This window comes from Pelodiscus sinensis, unplaced genomic scaffold (genome assembly GCF_049634645.1).
Source record: "Pelodiscus sinensis isolate JC-2024 unplaced genomic scaffold, ASM4963464v1 ctg34, whole genome shotgun sequence".
Taxonomy (NCBI): domain Eukaryota; kingdom Metazoa; phylum Chordata; order Testudines; family Trionychidae; genus Pelodiscus; species Pelodiscus sinensis.
Genome location: NW_027465849.1, coordinates 8,515,353 through 8,538,066, shown reverse-complemented (window position 1 = coordinate 8,538,066; position 22,714 = coordinate 8,515,353). Strand labels below are relative to the sequence as shown.

Genomic DNA, 22,714 nt, shown 5'->3' with positions numbered 1-22,714 from the left:
GGATCCCCAACCTTTTGGGGTTGCCGGGTGCCTGGGGGTGGGGCCCCTCATGTGCGGTTCGCCGGGGGCGGGGCTGGCCCAGATGGTTCAGCGGGCGCACATAAATGCCCCGGTGGGTGCCATAGCGCCCGCAAGCACCGCATTGGGGACCACTGGTCTAGAGACTACGCAGAGCTAGTTACTAGACCTATGCCCTTGGCCATCACCTGCCAGGGACGCCCGGCCCCCCGGCAGCCCGCCTGCGGGGTCCATCTGAAGAGACGCCACTTCAAAAGGGGTTTGTTGTGTCCCAGAACGGCGGCAACGTGGAACCAGCCCTTCCTTGCTGTCAATTTCACAGCCACACCGAACGATTAACCTCGTTTTACAGCAGGGGAAACCGAGGCACGGGGCGGCTGCCCGTCTTCCTGGGGCACCGTGGCACCCTGGCTTGGCGGCCGATGAAGCACACCAGAGTTGCTCAGGCTGCTGCTGCTCGGTGAATAAATTCCAACCTGCCAGATGGAAACTGAATTCTGGGGCTGGGGGTGGGGGTGACAGCTCCGTTCGGCCCGTCTCCTGCCCTTCCCGTGTAGGGTCGCTGGCTCAGTGGCGGGCGGAAGGCGCAGACGGGCGCGGTCTTGGCTTTGACGCAGTCCCGTACGTGGCCTTGCAGAAGTTCCGATGCGGCGGGCGCGCAACTCGCCCAACGCCCGCCCGCCCCGAGGCGTTCTCAGGGGCTTGCTGGCAAACTGGGAGGTCGTAGCTAGAAGCCAGCCCTGGGCCCGGTGCCATTCGATGTTTCCTCAGCCGCTTGGAGAAGGCAGCGGAGAGATCGGGAGGGCAGGACCATCCTTCGGATTTATGGGGCCCTACGCAGTCCTATAATGCGATGGAAGCCGGGAGGAACTTTTTTTATGGCTGCAATTTTATAACCGTCAGCCACATGCCAATGAAATCGTTTCAAGTCAATTTTAACCCAAGAGCCTGTCGCCTCACGCAGTAAAATCACCAAGTAGCTTCTTAGCGACAAACCAAAATACAGCAAGTCATGAGCAAAACCCACTTCCTCCGGCGAGCTGGAGTGACAATAACAGAACCCAAGAGAGCTACAGAACAGCGGCAGAAATCCCTGGACCTGTGGGAATGAGGCTAATTCAGTGGGCTTGGCTCGTAGCGTTTGATGAAACTGACCCTCTGTACCTGCCCGTTAAACGGCTTCGTTACCACTCCAGTGGCTGTTTCACAGGTTCAGTATCTGCTAAGGGCTCTGTGCATTAACTAGCTCCTCTTTGGAAGAAGCAGAGCCAGAGAACAGGGACAGAAAGAGGCGGATGGGTGGCCATTAGGACCCAGCGGTGCCCCAAATTTTCAGGTGCCCGGACACGACTTTGTATTCTGCTCTGGGGAAGGCCGGCTCTGTTTGTGGGTGGCTCCCAGCTGGGCGGGGCTGCAAACATTGTGGATTCGCAGAGCAAAGGATGGTGACCGATGAGAGAATGGGTCTGAAACCAGGCCGATGAAAGTCAGGGAAGGCGCGTGATTGCGTTGGGGGCGGAGGGCTGTCCGAAAGAGGCATGGGATCGGTAGCAAAGGAACTCCCTGCTGTTTGATTCCTCCTGGGCTCATGGGGACTGAGTCTGGTACATTCGCAGAGCGTTGAAGAAATCCCGGATTCCTCTCTCCACCACCTGCTCCTCCCGGAAACAGCCTCTTGGCCCCACCGTGTCCGGACAGCAACAGGCCTATTTTTCCATTGCTGGGGTTCTGGAGGGTCTGTGATTCAGTGGAGACCCCCCCACCCGCCCCTCCTCCTGCGGACGATCTTTGGGGGGCTCCTCGCTCGCTTCGCTGCCTGCCCCGCGGGGCACCGCACAGAGCCGGTAGCTGGGTGGAGCGCGGACAAAGCCGCTGGCTTGCGGTGGGGCGCCCATGTCTGGCAGGGAGCCGGGGGCTTGGAGGGTGAAGCTCTGCAGGATGGCGGTGAGGAAGAGGAAGAGCTCCATGCGGGCCAGCGCCTGGCCCATGCAGACACGCTTCCCTGGGGAGACACGGGGGGGGGGGGGGGGGCTGAAATTAACCAGCCTCATCAACAGGTGTCTGCAGCAGGAGGGGAGAGGAACAAGGGAGGGACCAGGCTGTGAGCGGGCAGGCAGCTTTCAGGAGAGCCGGGGGGCGGTCCTGGTTTGCTGCATGACTTTGGACCCAAACCAAAGGCTTCTTCAGTCTGGCCAGCCTGGGCAATGGGACCCAGCCGGGCCAGGCCCCAGCCCCAGCCTGGGGGAAGCGTTCTACCGGCGGGGAGGCGGGTTTGCTGGGACATGGGAGAGCCCCTCCCCACGGGGGCCGTAGGGTCTGCCCAGGAGCGGCACCTGGGGGAGCCCCCGGACAAACTAGCCGGAGAGACACGGCAGCTCCCGGAATCCCAGAGGGGGCTGGAGAGACTGTCGCGGCCGATCTGTGCAACACGGAGCTGCCGGCTGTGCCGGGTGGTTTTAACTCACGGTGGACTTTGAGCTCTCTGGGGCAGGGAGTGTCTTGTTCTGTGTCTGGGCGGCGCCCGGCCCAGCGGGCCCTGATCTCGGCCACAGTCTGGGCAGCGCCCGGTCCAATGGGGCACTGGTTTCGGCCAGGCTCTGGGGGGCGCCCAGCCCGACGGGCCCTGATCTCGGCCGGGATCTGGGGGGCGCCCGGCCCGACGGGCCCTGATCTCGGCCAGGGTCTCCCAATCCCCCCCAGTTCCCGGTGCCCCTTCACCCTCCCAGCTGCGTACCTGCTGAGAACGGCATGAAGGCGTCATTTCTCCTGAAGCCCCCCTGCGCATCGAGGAAGTGCCCGGGGTCGAAGCTGTCGGGGCGGTGGAAGTGGCTGGGGTCCCGCAGCACAGAACTCAGCACTGGCAGCACCTCCGTGCCCTGGGCAAAGGGAGGCAGTGACTAGAACGGGGGAGGGACGAGGAGCCAGGCCTCCTGGGTTCTAGTCCGGGATCAGCTGCTGACTCAGTCTCCCCCTCTACAAAATGGGTCTAAGGATCCTGCTTTTTCTTTGGCTCAAGGGGATTGGTGACAATTCCATCAGTTACCGTGAGTGGAGCTTGGTCTAATGGTGGCTGCGGTGGGATTACTCCTGACCAGCACTGGGTGGGAGGGGAAGGGAGTCCAGCCCGGACGGACAGCGTGCATTGTTACCTTGGGAATGGTGTAGCCCCGGAAGTGGGTGTCCTGGGTCAGGGCATGCGGGAAGTTCATGGGAATCACATCGCTGACCCTCTGGATCTCGTGGATGACGGCGTCGGTGTAGGGCATGTGGCTCCGGTCCGCCACAGCCGGCATGCGGTGGGGCCCAATCACCCGCTGGATCTCCTGGCTCACCTTTTCTAGAGCAAGGCGGGCAGGGACATAGGGCGTGGCTCAGCTGGACGTACCAGGACACTGCAGCGTGGGCCAGGGAGCAGCAGGGCTTTGCCCCCCGCTGGGCTGGGATGCTCTGGAGGGTCGCCCGGTGGCCAGGCAGCTTGGCCACATGGGGGTGGCCGCAGGGAGACGGGGGGCGCGGCATGCCCCGGAGAAGGCCAGCGAGGGTGCCGGGCCCGGCCTCTGACTCCAGAGAACGCAGCCCAGGGAGTCCCTCCCTCTCGGGGTGCCCTGTGTCAGCCAGCGAGAGGCGCCTGTTGGGTCCCTCGCCGCGGAGAAGCGAGATCGCTCCTGGGGCGACTCCCTGGAGGTTCCTCTGCTCTGGTAGCTGGCCAGAGACGGGTCCCGCCGTTCCCCGTGGCTCACCGGCTCACCGCCAAGCTGCGGGCTGAGACGATGGGGGCCAGAAAGTTGCCACAGGATGCTCGCTCTGGGGGGGCCCAGGGACCACGCCCGTTGTCGCCAGCTGGGGCCCGGGCCGCGTGTGCAACCTCTTTGCAGCGCCCCCCCGTTACCTGCGACCTGCGGGTGTTTCAGCAGGAGGAGCAGCCCGTAGCTCAGGGTGGCGCTGACGGTCTCCGTCCCGAGGAAGAACAGGTCGAACACGGTGGCGGCCAAGTTCCGGAGGTGGAATTCCGTGGTGGGGCTCAGAACTTCCTGGGGACGCACAGGCGGAGACGCGGGTCACACCGGGAGCGGGACAGAGCAAGTCAGCTGAGCCCCGTGGAGTTTGCTGGGCTTGGGATCCAGCCTCAGCCTTGCAGGCAACTGCCCCGTGGAAACAGTCGTTGGGCCATAAGCCAGGGTCGGACAGGACGAAAGTCTGAGCTCATGCCCCCAGCCCCAATGCCAGGTTACCATGGAGTTGCCCAGTTACCACAGTGTTGCCAGGTTACCATGGAGTTACCAGGTTACCATGGAGTTGCCCAGTTACCACAGTGTTGCCAGGTTACCATGGAGTTGCCTAATTATCTTGGTGTTGCCTGGTTACCATTGAGTTGCTCGGTTACTCAGGATACCATGGAGTTACTAGGCTACCATGGAGTTGCCTAGTTATCTTGATGTCGCCCAGTTACCATGGAGGAGTCAGGCTACCATGGAGTTCCTCAGTTACCATGGTGTTGCCAGGTTACCATGCAGGGGCCAGACAACCATGCAGTTCCCAGGTTACCATAGACTTGCCAGGTTACCATGGAGTTTGCAGGTTACCATGGAGTTCCCAGGTAATGATGGATTCCCCAGGTTACCATGGAGGCAGCCAGGGGCTAAGGAGAGTCTCGGTCACTGTGGGGCCCTGTTGGGGAGCTACCGGGATGGTCAGGCCTAACCTGCAGTCTAGGTTTCCATGGCGATTTTAGGTTTCCATAGAGATTCTAAGTTTCCATGGAGGCACTGGAGATTCTGGGTTTCCATGGAGAGTGTAGGTTTCCATGGAGGCGCTAAGGGACACTGGAGAGTCTGGGTTTCCGTGGGGTTTCTAGGTTATCATGGGGGGACTCTGAGGTCACAGAGGTGCTCGGGCGCCGTGGTCGGACTCAGATATTTACTGATTACTATTGTGTGACCATAGCACTAGCCACCCTCTTGGTACTGGAACAACCCCGCCCCAAAGAGGGGGGTTCCAGTGCACAAGGCGCCGAGGGGGCAGGCGTTTTCGTGGGCCTCGCGGCTGAGGGGCGCTTCAGAAACATGCTTTGATTCACGGGCGTCACACACATGAAAGCAAAGGCCGACGGGGCCCCGCCCCGCCCCCCCCGCGCCTGTGGCGCCGAACCTTCTCCATCCGGACGAGGAAGCAGTCGACGACACCTCGCGGGTTAGCGCGGTCCAGAGACGCCCGGGTAGCGCTGACCCTCTCCGCGATGAAGCGGCGGACGTCCTCCAGGTCTCGCAGGAGCTGTCGGTGGGCGCCCGGGAGGAAGCGCATGGCCCAGGAAAACATCTCGTAGAGCTGTCGGGGTGTAGGACAGCCGTGTTAAAACAGCGCCGCTGCGGCTGTACGTGCTCCGGGGGTTCCTGGTCCACGTGGCCCCACGGGGAAGGGTATGCTCCCAGACTGGAGGCCTAGCGTGGGTGGGGTGTGCGGAGGGGCAGCCTGCTTTGTCTCTCGTGCGATCGGTGCGAATTCCCAGCAGCAGTGTTAGCTCGCCGCCGGATGCTCCCCTGGTTCCCTGTGAACGGGCCAGCTGGGGCAGATAGTCCGCCCCGGAGGGCAAGTCTTGTTTTACTTCCCAAACGTGGCGTCTCTCGGGCGCCAGCGTGTCTCAGACTCAGAGGCGGCGAGGCCAGAAGAGACCTTTCCAGCGATCTACTCTGCTCTCCTTGTATCGTTCCTGGCTCCGATATTTCTCCCACCCTGCCTCTTTCCCCGAGGCCACGGCGCCTGTCTGCCCCAGGACACCTCTGCTCCTGCTCCTCGCTACCTGCCCCCCTCCCTCGCGCTCTTACTTAAAAGTGATGGAGCCAGGACGTCCTGGCTCCCCGGCTCCGGAACCTCTCCGGAGAATTAAGAATAGGTGGCCTGGGGGGTTGTGGAAAACCGGAGGTTTTGGAAAACCAGAGGTTTTTAAGAACTGGTTGGGCAGATGATTCTGTGGGGGTGACTCTGCCCCACTCCAGCAGGATAAAGGGGAGAGGGCTGAGGACCTGCCTCCGGGGGGCGTCCGAGAGCTGGGGGTCCCATCCCAGTCTTGGCTCCGGGGCCTCTCACCTGTCCCCAGGTGGAGCTCAGCCGCACCAAGGCCTGGCTGCTCTTGGCCAGCGCGTTGAGGAAGGTCTCGTCCGTGTCGCCGAAGCGCTGGCCGAAGACGACGGAGCAGATGACGCCGGAGGCCGCCCGGCTCAGGAGGAACGCGGGGTCGAAGGGAGAACCTGGAAGGAGGCGGCGGGGCGGGAGGTTCACCCTGTCGGGTGGTTTTGGCACCAGAATGCCGGCCGGGGCAGGGAGCTGGCTTCCAGCGGGGAGGATCCCAGGTCAGGGCAGGAAGGGGACCCCCCCAGCTGCGCCCCAGAGCCGGCCCGGCCGCACAGAGGAACCCAGAAATAGACCAACCCTCGGTTTTCCTGAATTCCTCCACCAGGTGCCGGGCCTCCTCCTGGATCCGCGCCTCGACGCTCCGCTCGCCCGGGCCCAGGTCCTGCAGCGCGACGAGCGAGAACTGGCGCAGCTGCTGCCACCGCTCCCCACTGGCCAGGAGCAGCCCTGGGGGGTGGAGGGTGGGGCAGAGCGGCCTTAGAAGTGCCCCGCGACCTCCCCAGCCCGTTGGGCGGGTCTGGAGCTGGGTGAGAGAAGGCACAGGTGGACTGCCCAAGAGTCAGTCGCAGACTCAGGAGTCCTGGCGCCCCGCCCCTTGTGCTCTAACCACTAGGCCTCGCTCCCCTTCCTCAGCAGGGAGAGAACCCAGCAGTCCTGGTGCCCTGCCCCTTGTGCTCTAACCACTAAACCTCGCTCCCTTCCCTCAGCAGGGAGAGAGCCCAGGAGTCCTGGCGCCCCGCCCCTTGTGCTCTAACCACTAGGCCTCGCTCCCCTCCCTCAGCAGGGAGAGAGCCCAGGAGTCCTGGTGCCCCGCTCCTTGTGCTCTAACCACTAGGCCTCGCTCCCCTTCCTCAGCAGGGAGAGAACCCAGCAGACCTGGTGCCCTGCCCCTTGTGCTCTAACCACTAAACCTCGCTCCCTTCCCTCAGCAGGGAGAGAGCCCAGGAGTCCTGGCGCCCCGCCCCTTGTGCTCTAACCACTAGGCCTCGCTCCCCTCCCTCAGCAGGGAGAGAACCCAGGAGTCCTGGTGCCCCTTGTGCTCTAACCACTAGACCTTGCTCCCTTCCCTTAGCAGGGAGAGAACCCAGGAGTCCTGGCGCCCTGCCCCTTGTGCTCTAACCACTAAACCTCGCTCCCCTCCCTCAGCAGGGAGAGAACCCAGGAGTCCTGACGCCCGGCCCCTCGTGCTCTACCCACTAGACCTCTCTCCCCTCCCTCAGCAGGGAGAGAACCCAGGAGTCCTGGCGCCCTGCCCCTTGTGCTCTAACCACTAGACCCCACTCTCCTCCCTGAGCTGGGGATGGGGCCTGTCTCCCAGACACTGGCCCTCACGCCGCACATGCGCAGCGAGAACTCACCAAACCCCTGGAGCGCCTCCTCCCAGGCCGCCAGCCTCCCTCTGCCGCCGAACGCCTCCGCTCGGTCCTCCAGGGCCTCCTGCACCGCCTCGTAGCCCCACAGCACCACCGCCCGCCGGCGGCCCCGGTGCACCGTGAAGACCGGGCCGTACTCGGCCCCGAGCTGCGGAGACGTCGGGTCGGGTGGGGCAGAGTCGAGAGCGGCTCCGTCCCTGGGCGCTGATTTGCTGGGGGCTTTGCCCCTTTCTGCCCTCTTGCCCCACGAGCCTTTGCAGGGCCCCCCCACCCCGGCCCCTGCGAGGCCCTGCCCCGCGCGGCGCCTTCGCCCTGCCCCCCGGTGCTGCAGGTGTGAGCGTGTCAATCGGCGTCCTCGCCGCCGCCCTGTGGGTGCAGCCACGGCCCGGCCGGTGAACCGTGCAAAACCCATTTACCTCCGCAAGCCGCCGCCCCGTGTCCTCCCCCACGCCGGCTCTCCCCTGGGGCCCAGATCGCCGCGCCCCGGCCCTGCCACGGGGCACCCAGCCGGCGAGCCATCGGGCCGCGAAGAACCCCAGCCCCGGCCCCCCACCCCCCGCAGCTGCGGCCGTGCGGGCAGCGAGCAGGAGTCACCGCGGGGCGGCCTCACTGGGGCCCTTGGCCGCGCGACCCTCAATGGGCCGATTTGGTAGCCACAGGCCCCTCGCCTCCCAGCCAGGGCCCAGGAGCCGTGGGGAAATGCAGCTAGCTCTGGGGCGGAGCGCATCCCATGCACCGTGCACGCACAGCGCCTGACGCCCCCGATCTTTGCTGTGGCGAGCCAGGGCTCCGTAATCAAGGGGGAAATACGTTGCCAAGGTGCCTGGCGGTGGAGGGGAGCGAATTTTAGCCACGGACCCGGCAGCGAACACTCAGGCCTCCTGAGGCGGGTCCCAGGGCACCGCTGGGCGCTGGCGGGGGGAGACCTACCTCCCGGAGCGCGTCCACCACTCCTGCCGTGCTCAGCTGCAGCGCGTTGCCCAGCACAGGGAGGGGGGCCGGGCCGGGGGGCAGGGGACCCCGTCGGGCTTTCGGGTGGCGCAGGAGGAGGAAGATCAGGGCTGAAAGGCAGAGCAGCAGCAGCAGGGCCGTGGCCTCGCCGCCCCCCATCCTGCGGCGTCTCCTGGGAGCGGGAATCCGGCGAGACGCTGCCACGAGTCCCGGCCTGGCCCGCGGGTCTAGGAGCACCCCAGTGGCGCTGCGAGGCGGGCGGGCCAGCTGTATTTACCCAGCAGGGGCGGCCGAGCCGGAGGCGGAGGTGGTTCTTATCGGGCGCTGATTACACATGGGTGCAGCTGACCCGAGCGATGGCGGGCGCCGGGCGCACCGGCCCGGGTAGGGCTGGAAGGGGCTGGGTCGTGCGCTGGGCCCAGACAGGTTTGTGCTGGGACACAACGTTGAGAAAAAGCGACGAGGAGTCCTGTGGCACCTTATAGACTAACTGAAGTGTAGGAGCATAAGCTTTCGTGGGCAAAGACCCACTTCGTCAGATGCAACTGACGAAGTGGGTCTTTGCCCACGAAAGCTTATGCTCCTACACTTCAGTTAGTCTCTAAGGTGCCACAGGACTCCTCGTCGCTTTTGCAGATTCAGACTAACACGGCTACCCCTCTGATACTTAACGTTGAGAAAAGGGGAAGCCGGCTTCAGTTCTCCGCCACAGAGTCCCCGGGAGGCCTTGGGAATCCCTGTTTGTTAACTACCTTCACGGTCTGGGGGCGCCAGCCCGACGGGCCCTGATCTCAGCCGGGGTCTGGGGGTGCTGGCCCGACGGGCCCTGATCTCAGCCGGGGTCTGGGGGTGCCGGCCCGACGGGCCCTGATCTCGGCTGGGGTCTGGGGGTGCCGGCCCGACGGGCCCTGATCTCAGCCGGGGTCTGGGGGTGCCGGCCCGACGGGCCCTGATCTCGGCTGGGGTCTGGGGGTGCCACACCCGACGGGCCCTGATCTCAGCCGGGGTCTGGGGGCGCCAGCCCAACGGGCCCTGATCTCAGCCGGGGTCTGGGGGTGCCGGCCCGACGGGCCCTGATCTCGGCTGGGGTCTGGGGGTGCCGGCCCGACGGGCCCTGATCTCAGCCGGGGTCTGGGGGCGCCAGCCCAACGGGCCCTGATCTCAGCCGGGGTCTGGGGGCGCCAGCCCAACGGGCCCTGATCTCGGCTGGGGTCTGGGGGCGCCAGCCCGACGGGCCCTGATCTCAGCCGGGGTCTGGGGGCGCCCGGCCCGACGGGCCCTGATCTCAGCCGGGGTCTGGGGGCGCCCGGCCCGACGGGCCCTGATCTCAGCTGGGGTCTGGACGGCTTGTCCGCTCCCCCCAACCAGTGCCCCATCTGGCCAGTGCCCCTTGGCAAGATCACCACTCGGGTGAAGTTTCCATGGGGCTGGGCCAGTTCCAGGGGTTCTATTTTAGATGGGGGGGGGACCGGTGCATCCCACAATGGCAGCAGAGTGAAGGGGGGGCAGACAGAGGACAGCAACTTCAGCAGGGCGACTGAGCATGCTCAGTCCAAGCCAAGGAAAGGGGGGAACCCTGGTCGCCCCCCCTCTTTCCAGGGTTGGCTCGGCCCTGGCCCCCTCTGGTTTCTTTGGTGGAGGACTGGGCAGTCCTGCCTGATTCCCGTGTAGAAGAACGACAACGGAGCGGACGTTGGACCCCTCCGCTGTGCGGCCGGGGGGTGAAGCGGGGCTGGGGGGTTACAGGGCTCACCGCACGAGGCCCGAGCATACCGCCACCTTGCCAACGTGAGCCTGGTCCAGTTGGCCTCAGAGCTGGCGAACCCCTTCTGGCCACATTTTAATCAGCTGGCAAATATTTCAAAAGATAACAGCACACGCGAAGAACAGAACATTGGCCTGGCCCGACAGGGTCACGGCAAAGGTTCATCTCGCCTGGGGTCCTGCCGGCCGACAGCGGCCAGAGCCAGGTGCCCCAGAGGGAGTGAACCGAACAAGGACTCATCAACGGATCCCTCTCCTGTCGTCCATTCCCAGCTTCTGGCAAACAGCGGCCAGGGACACCATCCGTACCCATCCTGGCCAATATGTATTGATGGACGGATCCTCCATGAATTTATCTGGCTCTTTTTTGAACCCTGTGAAAGTCCTGGTCTTCACAACTTCCTGTGGCGAGGAGTTCCGCAGGTTGTCTGTGTGCTGCATGAAGAAAAACTTCCTTTGCTTTGTTTTAACCTCTTCCTATGCCTCTTCATTTCATTGGGCGACCCAGCGCGGCGGGGAATGGAACCCGAAAGCGCCGAGACTGGACAACAGCATCACGGCTACAAACCATTCAGCCCTTTGGCCGGCTGCGTGCTTGTCTCGGCTCACGGGCGGTGCCCCCGCTCGGCCTGTCCATCCCCAGGCAGGACCCCCCTCCAACCACAGCCAGTGGGGCAGCCCCTTCTCGGGGGGCCCCTCCACTCCAGCGGCAAGGAGACAGCCCTTCCTTGGGGAGTCCACTCCAGTGCGGCGACCCCCTCTTGGGGGGCCCCTCACCTGGGGGGTCCGCCCCTCCGCCTCTGGGACAGTGCCTCTCAGGGCCTCCAGCCGCCTGCCTCCGCCATGAGCCCCCTCGGGGGGTCCCCTCCCTCTGGCCCCCGGGGGCCCCCACCCCCAGAGGGACTAGCGCCCCCTGTTCCCCAGCCCAGAGCGACTCCCTGCCCGCCCCAAACAGGAGGGTCTATTGAGCTTTGAATGCAGCAAAGGATCCCTCAGGGCAGTCGGCCTGGCCCCCAGCCCACACGCCAGCCTCCCCTGCAGCCGGCTGAGTCCTGCCTGCTCTGCTCTGCCCCCCAAAACAGCCCCCGTCTCCTGGCAGAGCCCCCAATATCCCAGCCACAGCCCCTCCCCCGCTACTGTCGTCTCCCCAGGTAAGAGGGTCGCCCGGGCCCCTCTTCTCTGCCCCCCTCCCCTCCAGTGTTCTCCCCCCTGGGACCAGCTGTGCGACGGGCCAGGCCGGGTCTGGGCACAGCCGAGGGCGTCCGCTCAGGGAGAATTGCTCAAATCGGGGCTCCGTACAGGCCCTAACCGGAGACCTTCCCAAACAGGCCACCAACCAGTCCCACCAAACGCTTCAACTGCCAGCCTGAAGCCTCACGAGCAAAATCCCTCGGACACCCCAGCTCTTCCTAGGCCCCAAACAGCCCTGGGCCTGCCCACAGGTGAGGGGTTCTAGACCCCAATCTCACCTACCCCCAACGGGTTCTTCCGGTGCCAAGAAACCAGCCACAGACCCCAGGTCAATTCACACTCTGGGTCTTCCCCACAAGAGCACGCTGGGCCGATCCTTTAGCATCTAAAATGGAAAGGTTTATTCCGAAAAGAGAGAAAAGCCTGAGAGCGAGGTTGGGAAAGTATCCTACGTTACATGCAGCGACTCGCCCCGGTCTCGACACAGGCTCTTTAGAAATGTTCTAACTGCTGGCTTAAAAGTCTCTGGTGTACGTCCTATGTCGGGACGGGTCCACGGTTCTTCCCGGCTCGTCGATCCCTGCACGGCTCCATCTGGGATTCGGAGCCGAACTGAAGACAAAGATGGAGTCGGCTACGTGGCATTTTATACCCATCCCTGGTCTCTCCCAAGCTGGAGTGGGTCACATGGACCGTGGCCAGGTGTGTCTTTGGCATTTAGAGATCTATTGTCCTTGGAGCCTCGCTCGTCAGCATAGCCCATTGCTCTGCCTCAGACGGAGAATTTTCCAGCATCGACAGAGAGGACATGTTCATAACTCCACACACCGACATTACACAGGTACGTGGATAGCACACACAGAATCACTAGAGCAGAAGCCTTCGTGTGGCATCTCACACGGCCCCTTTCGTACAGACTTTTGGGGCACACACACACCCAGGGGTGCAGCCGTGATCTGGCTGCTCCCCTTAAAATCCAGTAACGTGACAAGCTGGGCCCAGTGCCGGGGTCTCCCCTTGTCTGTCGTCTGGCCAAAACCGGCCGTGTCCTCTGCGCAGGGGGGCTCCAGACGCCGGCTCCAGTTCTGGGCTGTTCTCTGACACGACTGTCGGTGACAGTCCTGGTCTGACCGCAAAGAGACAGGCCACACCAGCAAGGTCTAATCACAAAGCTCTTGATTGAAGAGTGCACACGCCAATAGAGCGCAGCCCGTCTCTCCGAGAACCAGCCCCAATTTCTATCACAAGTGGGGTTATATAGACACTTCCGTCGCGTCATCGGCTATTCACTTAAGCAAACAAAGGGGGGTCTCTGTCAGTTAGAAACCTGTAGCATGCACGCGTACCTTGCCAACTCGACAAGGCGGCCTTGAGACATCCGCAACTTTCTTATGAAGGCAGAAGGCGAGTACCAGACATCGAGGAGACAGGGAGTTTTCTTATCAGTTCCTTAAGCAAGCTGTGCGGCTCAGCAGTACAACGATGCAGCTGGTCGCTTATCTCATGCCCTTGCTCAGCTCGTGTCTCAAATTTCGTTCAGGGACTACCCAGAACCCTTTGCTGGACTCTTCTCGGTCTGTCTTAGCACAACCGCCCTAGGCCCAAATTTCTGTGGCCTAACACAACAAGCCCCCTCCGCCTTGTCACAGTAACCAGTAAGATCCGGGCACTGAGCACCCCCCTGGGTGCAACCCCCCTTTGAACCGCTAAAACTCCCCGCTTCCTCCTAGAGCTGCAAACCTCTCAGCCCCCTGAAGGGCCCGGACTCCAACAGCGCGGAGCCGGAGATCCCGGACCCCAGCGGCGCGGAGCTGGAGGTCCTGGACCCCAGCGGCGCGGAACTGAAGGGCCCGGACCCCAGCGGCGCGGAACTGAAGGGCCCGGACCCCAGCGGCACGGAACCGAAGGGCCCGGACCCCAGCGGCACGGAACCGAAGGGCCCGGACCCCAGCGGCGCGGAGCCAAAGGACCCGGACCCCAGCGGTGCGGAACCGAAGGGCCCGGACCCCAACGGCGCGGAGCCAAAGGATCCGGACCCCAGCGGTGCGGAACCGAAGGGCCCGGACCCCAACGGCGCGGAACCGAAGGGCCCGGACCCCAGCAGCGCGGAGCCAAAGGACCCGGACCCCAGTGGCGCGGAACCGAAGGGCCTGGACCCCAGGGGCGCGGAGCCAAAGGACCCGGACCCCAGTGGCGCGGAGCCAAAGGACCCGGACCCCAGCGGCGCGGAGCCAAAGGGCCTGGACCCCAACGGCGCGGAGCCAAAGGGCCCGGACCCCAGCGGCGCGGAGCCAAAGGACCCAGACTCCAGCGGCGTGGAGCCGGAGGTCCCGGACCCCAGCGGCGTGGAGCCAAAGGGCCCGGACCCCAGCGGCGCGGAGCCAAAGGACCCAGACTCCAGCGGCGTGGAGCCGGAGGTCCCGGACCCCAGCGGCGTGGAGCCAAAGGGCCCGGACTCCAGCGGCGCGGAGCCAAAGGACCCGGACTCCATCGGCGCGGAGCCAAAGGGCCTGGACCCCAGCGGCGCGGAGCCAAAGGGCCCGGACCCCAGCGGCGCGGAGCCAAAGGGCCCGGACCCCAACGGCACGGAGCCAAAGGGCCCGGACCCCAACGGCGCGGAGCCAAAGGGCCCGGACCCCAGCGGCGCGGAGCCAAAGGGCCCGGACCCCAGCGGCGCGGAGCCAAAGGGCCCGGACCCCAGCGGCGCGGAGCCAAAGGGCCCAGACCCCAACGGCGCGGAGCCAAAGGGCCCGGACCCCAGCGGCGCGGAGCCAAAGGGCCCGGACCCCAGCGGCGCGGAGCCAAAGGGCCCGGACCCCAGCGGCGCGGAGCCAAAGGGCCCGGACCCCAGCGGCGCGGAGCCAAAGGACCCGGACCCCAGCGGCGCGGAGCCAAAGGGCCTGGACCCCAGCGGCGTGGAGCCAAAGGACCCGGACCCCAGCGGCGCGGAGCCAAAGGACCCGGACTCCAGCGGTGCGGAGCCAAAGGGCCCGGACTCCAGCGGTGCGGAGCCAAAGGGCCCGGACCCCAGCGGTGCGGAGCCAAAGGGCCCAGACCCCAGCGGCGCGGAGCCAAAGGGCCCGGACCCCAGCGGCGCGGAGCCAAAGGGCCCGGACTCCAGCGGTGCGGAGCCAAAGGGCCCGGACTCCAGCGGTGCGGAGCCAAAGGGCCCGGACCCCAGCGGCGCGGAGCCAAAGGGCCCGGACTCCAGCGGTGCGGAGCCAAAGGGCCCGGACCCCAGCGGTGCGGAGCCAAAGGGCCCGGACCCCAGCGGTGCGGAGCCAAAGGGCCTGGACCCCAGCGGCGCAGAGCCAAAGGGCCTGGACCCCAGCGGCGCGGAGCCAAAGGGCCCGGATACCAGCGGCGCGGAGCCAAAGGGCCCGGATACCAGCGGCGCGGAGCCAAAGGGCCCGGACCCCAGCGGTGCGGAGCCAAAGGGCCCGGACCCCAACGGCACGGAGCCAAAGGGCCCGGACCCCAACGGCACGGAGCCAAAGGACCCGGACCCCAACGGCGCGGAGCCAAAGGACCCGGCCCCGGATGGCGCTGCTGGGTGTCAGGGCTGCGGCCGCCTCGGCGCAGAAGCGAGCTCCCTGAAGAGCTAGCGGAGGGGAAAGCGCCGGTGTCAGCCCAGTTCACAGCCTGGGGGAGTTCAGCTGCGGCCTTTGATCATTCATTAACCCGGGGCCTTACCGAGCACGCGGCTCGCTGATAAGAGGGAGGCTAAAGGGGAATGCAAGTGAAAGGCGTCTCCCAAGGCCAGCGCCCTGAAGTTACCAGGATGAATGAGCCGAATTTGGGGGCCAGAGCCCAGCTGGGTCAATGGGCCGTAGCTCCCTGGGGTCAGTGGGGCCAGCCCCACAGCTCTCGGCCCCTGGAGCTGGCCTGGGATTGGGGCCTTCTCTCGCTCTGGCCGGTGGCATGGCAGCCCTGCTCCTCCTGAATCCCCCAAACTGCAGCCTCATGCTGCTTGGCACCGCTTGGGGGGGGCCGCTGGGCACAGCCCGTGGGGGGGCCGGCCGGGGGATGGGCTGGCTTCGGTGCGGAGGGCCCTGGCTGGCCGGGGATTGGCGTGCTGCATGGGTGCTAGAAGGTGGCCGAGCTGCCCTACCACAGGGCTGGCCTAAGGAGGGAAGCGGAGTGTGGTAATTAGTCGTCTATAACGACTCGCTCGTTAGCGCCTGTGACAGTCCGGGCCGGTCTGGGCACAGCTGAGGGCGTCTGCTCAGGGCGAATTGCTCAAATCCGGGGCTCCTTACAGCCCCCAGACTGGTGACCTTCCCAACGAGGCCACAACCAGTCCCACAGAGCGCTTCAGCTGCCTGCCTGAAGCCTCACGAGCAAAACCCCTCCGGCACCCCAGCAATATCCATGCCCCCGATGGCCCCGGGCCTCATACACCGGTGGGGGTCCTAGCAGCCAATCCCACCTACCCCGAACAAGTTCTGTCTGGTCCCAAGAAACCAGCCACAGATCCCTGGTCAATTTACCCTCTGGATCTTACCCACAAATCCCGCTGGGCCAATCCTTTAGCATCTAACAACTAAAGGCTTATTGCTACAAAAAAGAAAAGCCTGAGAGTAAGGTTATTAAAGTACAGTACGTTACATGCACCGAATCTCCCAGTCCTCGGTGCAGGCTCTAGCAGAGATGTTACAGCTGCTGGTTTAAAAGTCCTTGTTGCACATCCTAGGATCAGGATGGGTCCACAGGTCTTTCCGGCCCTTCAATCCCTGCAGTGCTGCCTCTGGGATGAAGTGCTGAGCTGAGAACCAAGATGGAATCCCCCACATGGCCTCTTTATCCCTCCTTCCTGCTCTCTTCTTGGCTGCAGCAGGTCACCTGGCTCACGGCCTATCCCTGTGTCCCCTGCTGGCAGCCCTCAGGTGTCAGCCCTCATCCCGAGGTGTGTCCTTGGCCCATTGAGAGCCATTGTCCCACAGGGCCTCGCTGATTAGCATGTCCATAGGCCGGGCCCTGCCCAATGCTCAAGCACATGCAGAGAGACTCCCAGCCTCCATACAGATCCCTGACTCCACACACAGACATTACACAGATCTATGAAGAGCAAATATAGAATCAGAAGAAAGTAGCTTTTGTTTGACCCCTCCCATGGCCCCTTTGTACCACGTTTGGGGCGAACACCCCCCCATGGGTGCAGCAGTGACCTGGCTGCTCCCGTCACAATCCAATAACGTGACAGCGCCCAAGGATCCTCTTTGGCCCGGCCGGCCCCCCGCCCCCTTGGCCAGGGTTTGCTCCGGGGTCGGGTTTCTCCTGGGCGCGCCCAGCGACACAGGGCCTGGCCAAGGGAGTTGTGTAAGGGCCCCTTTGTCCTGGCGTCGGGCGCTCCCTCCCGCTTCCTAAGCCGTAATCCGCCCCGCCCGGCAACCCTGCCGAGCAGGAAACGCGCCGCGCCGGCGAGCGGGGTGTGAGGGCGGGTCAGGCCTGGGGGGAGCCGCCTGCGGGCCGAGAAGACGCGAGCCCCTCGCAGGGCAGTGGCGGGACGATGGAGACCTCCCCGCGCGAGACACGAAGCAGGGGCCGATGGCAACGTGGACAGTAGCCATCGAACCCGCGAGACGGGTGCACGGCGCCAGCCTGGCCTGGCCAAAGCCGGAGCCGCCCAAGGGAATTCACCAGTACACAAGCGGGGCGCTTGGGGCCAGTCCTGCAGCCTCGGAGCTCGGCACCACGGCTCCTCCCTCGTGGTCAGCTCAATCGGCCACCAGATGGACTGGAGAGACTGGGGGGCTGTGAGACCCTCCGCAGGGGGGCGCAGACGCACACGGCCCTGGAGGGGGCAAGACCTTCGGCAGATTTCTTGTCTCCCCTTCTGAAAAAAGGGGGGTGCCAAGAAATGGGCGGGGAGCCGCCCGAGGGAGGCTGGCGTGCGTGCGATGGTTGGGGGCCGGGGGCTGGCGCGGTTGCAATATGGGGCCTCTCTCGGCCCCTCTCTCGCTGCGGATGCGCCCTGGGCTTGGAGGCGCTGTAGGAAGCAGGCTCGGTCCCGGAAGCAGAGCAGAAAGATGACAACTAGCCCGGCCGGCTGCTCAGGTTCGTTCCTAGCTCCCGCTCTGAGTCAATCAAGGCTCCGTTCCCTTGCCAGGCAGGCCCGGGGGGCTGGGTTCCAGCTCCGCGCCCAGGTGGCCTGCCTGTGTGGGCGAGGCGGAGCGATGGGCAGCCACGCTCCACGCCACGGAGCCCCCGATGCCGCAAGACGAGCGGTGGCCTGGGAAGGAAAATCCAGGGGCATCGCTGGGAGGCAGGGGCCTCGTTCCCAAGTCTTGGGCCGTGCGCTTTGCTGGGATTAGGAGACGCCGAGCAGTCGCTGGGAGTTCCCCGGACGGTTGTTTAAATAAATAAAGAGGAGGACCTGGGCGTGGATGGATGGACAGAGGGTTATGGCTGGGTGGAGGGATGGGTGGATGGTGGGGTGGGGATAGGTGGGTGGATGGATAGGTGGAGGGGTGTGTATGGGGATAGATGGGTAGATAAGGGTGTGAATGGGGATGGATGGATGGTTGTGGGGATAGATGGGTAGATAAGGGTGTGAATGGGGATGGATGGATGGTTGTGGGGATAGATGGGTAGATAAAGGTGGATGGATGGATGGAGGGGTGTAGGGATAGATGGGCAGATGGAGTGGATGGATGGATGGATGTTTGGGTGGAGAGATGGATGGGTATATATGGGGATAGATGGGTAGACAGAGGTGGATGGATGGATGGATGGACAGAGGGGTGTGTGGGGGTGTGACGTAGTGGGGGTACTTGCTGGGCTGTGGTGACCCCTGCTGTCTGGAGCAAGACCCAGCAGGGAAAACCTCGCTAGGCAGAGGTAATGCCAAACTTGTTGAACCAGTGGCCAGACACCCCCCATGGAGAGGAACAAAGGAAGGTGGAATGCTGCCCTGGCTGCGGGGGCAGGGCTGGAGGGGAATTTAGTTAGACTGTGGAAGAGCATGGAGGAGAGCCTAGGGGAAGGGGCTGGAGTTTAGGGGCCCAGTCTCCCCCATCTCAAGGGGGCCTGAGGCATCCTAGCCCAGTTCCTGTAACCAGATTACATCTGTGCTGCGCTGTGCTGGAGGAGCAATAAACCACCCTCAATTCCACTGGCTGGTGCAGTCTGTTTGTGCCATTTCGGGGTGCAGGAGACGGGGAACCCCCCACGCGCCGTCACAGGGGGGGCTAGAAGTTTAGACGGAGGGACGGACGGATGGAGGGTGTGTGTGGGGGTAGATGGGTAGATAGACGGAAGGAGGGATGTGTATGGGGGTAGATGGGTAGATAGGTGGAAGGAGGGATGGACGGAGGGGTGTGTGTGGGGATAGATGGGTAGATAGATGGAGGGACGGAGGGACGGAGGGGTGTGTGTGGGGGTAGATGGGTAGATAGAGGGAAGGAGGGATGGACGGAGGGGTGTGTGTAAGGGTAGATGGGTAGATAGACGGAAGAAGGGACAGAAGGAGGGATGTGTATGGGGGTAGATGGGTAGATAGATGGAAGGAGGGATGGATGGAGGGGTGTGTGTGGGGATAGATGGGTAGATAGATGGAGGGACGGAGGGACAGATGGAGAGGTGTGTGTGGGGATAGATAGGTAGATAGATGGAGGGAGGGACGGATGGAGGGGTGTGTAGGGGGTAGATGGGTAGATAGATGGAGGGAGGGACGGATGGAGGGGTGTGTAGGGGGTAGATGGGTAGATAGATGGAGGGACGGAGGGGCGTATGGGGGGTAGATGGGTAGATAGATGGAGGGACGGAGGGGCGTGTGGGGGGTAGATGGGTAGATAGATGGAGGGACAGAGGGGCATGTGGGGGGTAGATGGGTAGATAGATGGAGGGACGGAGGGGCGTGTGGGGGGTAGATGGGTAGATAGATGGAGGGACGGAGGGGCGTGTGGGGGGTAGATGGGTAGATAGATGGAGGGACGGAGGGGCGTGTGGGGGGTAGATGGGTACATAGATGGAGGGACGGAGGGGCATGTGGGGGGTAGATGGGTAGATAGATGGAGGGACGGAGGGGCATATGGGGGGGTAGATGGGTAGATAGATGGAGGGACGGAGGTGGGTGTGGGGGGTAGATGGGTAGATAGATGGAGGGACGGAGGGGCGTATGGGGGGTAGATGGGTAGATAGATGGAGGGACGGAGGGGCGTATGGGGGGTAGATGGGTAGATAGATGGAGGGATGGAGGGGCGTGTGGGGGGTAGATGGGTAGATAGATGGAGGGACGGAGGGGCGTGTGGGGGGTAGATGGGTAGATAGATGGAGGGACGGAGGGGCGTGTGGGGGGTAGATGGGTAGATAGATGGAGGGACAGAGGGGCGTGTGGGGGGTAGATGGGTAGATAGATGGAGGGACGGAGGGGCGTATGGAGGGTAGATGGGTAGATAGATGGAGGGACGGAGGGGCGTATGGGGGGTAGATGGGTAGATAGATGGAGGGACGGAGGGGCGTGTGGGGGGTAGATGGGTAGATAGATGGAGGGACGGAGGGGCGTATGGGGGGTAGATGGGTAGATAGATGGAGGGACGGAGGGGCGTGTGGGGGGTAGATGGGTAGATAGATGGGGGGACGGAGGGGCGTGTGGGGGGTAGATGGGTAGATAGATGGAGGGACGGAGGGGCGTGTGGGGGGTAGATGGGTAGATAGATGGAGGGACGGAGGGGCGTGTGGGGGGTAGATGGGTAGATAGATGGAGGGACAGAGGGGCGTGTGGGGGTAGATGGGTAGATAGATGGAGGGACGGAGGGGCGTGTGGGGGGTAGATGGGTAGATAGATGGAGGGAGGGACGGATGGAGGGGTGTGTGGGGGGTAGATGGGTAGATAGATGGGGGGACGGAGGGGCGTGTGGGGGGTAGATGGGTAGATAGATGGAGGGAGGGACGGATGGAGGGGTGTGTGGGGGGTAGATGGGTGGATAGATGGAGGGACGGAGGGGCGTGTGGGGGGTAGATGGGTAGATAGATGGAGGGACGGAGGGGTGTGTGGGGGGTAGATGGGTAGATAGATGGAGGGACGGAGGAGCGTATGGGGGGTAGATGGGTAGATAGATGGAGGGACGGAGGGGGGTGTGGGGGGTAGATGGGTAGATAGATGGGGGGACGGAGGGGCATGTGGGGGGTAGATGGGTAGATAGATGGAGGGAGGGACGGATGGAGGGGTGTGTGGGGGTAGATGGGTAGATAGATGGAGGGACGGAGGGGCGTGTGGGGGGTAGATGGGTAGATAGATGGAGGGACGGAGGGGCGTGTGGGGGGTAGATGGGTAGATAGATGGAGGGACGGAGGGGCGTGTGGGGAGACAGATGGGTAGATAGATGGAGGGACGGAGGGGCGTGTGGGGGGTAGATGGGTAGATAGAAGGAGGGACGGAGGGGCGTGTGGGGGGTAGATGGGTAGATAGATGGAGGGACAGAGGGGCGTGTGGGGGGTAGATGGGTAGATAGATGTAGGGACGGAGGGGCGTATGGGGGTAGATGGGTAGATAGATGGGGGGACGGAGGGGCGTGTGGGGGGTAGATGGGTAGATAGATGGAGGGACGGAGGGGCGTGTGGGGGGTAGATGGGTAGATAGATGGAGGGTCAGAGGGGCGTGTGGGGGGTAGATGGGTAGATAGATGGAGGGACGGAGGGGCCTGTGGGGAGACAGATGGGTAGATAGATGGGGGGACGGAGGGGCGTATGGGGGGTAGATGGGTAGATAGATGGAGGGACGGAGGGGCCTGTGGGGAGACAGATGGGTAGATAGATGGGGGGACGGAGGGGCGTATGGGGGGTAGATGGGTAGATAGATGGGGGGACGGAGGGGCGTGTGGGGGGTAGATGGGTAGATAGATGGAGGGACGGAGGGGCGTGTGGGGGTAGATGGGTAGATAGATGGGGGGACGGAGGGGCCTGTGGGGAGACAGATGGGTAGATAGATGGGGGATGGAGGGGCGTGTGGGGGGTAGATGGGTAGATAGATGGAGGGACGGAGGGGCGTGTGGGGGGTAGATGGGTAGATAGATGGAGGGACGGAGGGGCGTGTGGGGGGTAGATGGGTAGATAGATGGAGGGACGGAGGGGCGTGTGGGGGGTAGATGGGTAGATAGATGGGGGGACGGAGGGGCCTGTGGAGAGACAGATGGGTAGATAGATGGGGGGACGGAGGGGCGTGTGGGGGGTAGATGGGTAGATAGATGGGGGGACGGAGGGGCGTGTGGGGAGACAGATGGGTAGATAGATGGAGGGACGGAGGGGCGTGTGGGGAGACAGATGGGTAGATAGATGGAGGGACGGAGGGGCGTATGGGGGTAGATGGGTAGATAGATGGAGGGACGGAGGGGCGTATGGGGGTAGATGGGTAGATAGATGGAGGGACGGAGGGGCGTATGGGGGTAGATGGGTAGATAGATGGGGGGACGGAGGGGCGTGTGGGGGGTAGATGGGTAGATAGATGGGGGGGACGGAGGGGCGTGTGGGGGGTAGATGGGTAGATAGATGGGGGGACGGAGGGGCCTGTGGAGAGACAGATGGGTAGATAGATGGGGGGAAGGAGGGGCGTATGGGGGGTAGATGGGTAGATAGATGGAGGGACGGAGGGGCGTATGGGGGTAGATGGGTAGATAGATGGAGGGACGGAGGGGCGTATGGGGGTAGATGGGTAGATAGATGGGGGGACAGAGGGGCGTGTGGGGGGTAGATGGGTAGATAGATGGGGGGACGGAGGGGCGTGTAGGGGGTAGATGGGTAGATAGATGGGGGGACGGAGGGGCGTGTGGGGGGTAGATAGATGGAGGGACGGAGGGGCGTATGGGGAGACAGATGGGTAGATAGATGGAGGGACGGAGGGGCGTGTGGTGAGACAGATGGGTAGATAGATGGAGGGACGGAGGGGCGTGTGGGGGGTAGATGGGTAGATAGATGGGGGGACGGAGGGGCGTGTGGGGGATAGATGGGTAGATAGATGGGGGGACGGAGGGGCGTGTGGGGGGTAGATGGGTAGATAGATGGAGGGACGGAGGGGCGTGTGGGGGGTAGATGGGTAGATAGATGGAGGGACGGAGGGGCGTGTGGGGGGTAGATGGGTAGATAGATGGAGGGACGGAGGGGCGTGTGGGGGGTAGATGGGTAGATAGATGGGGGGACGGAGGGGCGTGTGGGGAGACAGATGGGTAGATAGATGGGGGGACGGAGGGGCGTGTGGGGAGACAGATGGGTAGATAGATGGGGGGACGGAGGGGCCTGTGGGGAGACAGATGGGTAGATAGGCGGAGGGAGGGATGGACGGGTGGACGGAA

General features: G+C 63.9%; 1 protein-coding gene across 1 annotated transcript; it reads right to left on the bottom strand.

The window, feature by feature from the left end:
* Nucleotides 1–739: 739 nt before the first annotated feature.
* On the bottom strand, nt 740–8,961 carry LOC142823881 (cytochrome P450 2G1-like). The gene is made up of 8 exons (XM_075915585.1): nt 7,506–8,961; nt 6,445–6,594; nt 6,103–6,263; nt 5,167–5,343; nt 3,908–4,049; nt 3,168–3,355; nt 2,753–2,894; nt 740–2,020 (listed from the first exon to the last, which is right to left on the bottom strand). The coding sequence occupies exons 1-8, from the start codon at nt 7,930–7,932 to the stop codon at nt 1,725–1,727; spliced, it is 1,683 nt and encodes a 560-aa protein (XP_075771700.1). The 5' UTR covers nt 7,933–8,961; the 3' UTR covers nt 740–1,724.
* Between the last annotated feature and the right edge of the window lie 13,753 nt (nt 8,962–22,714).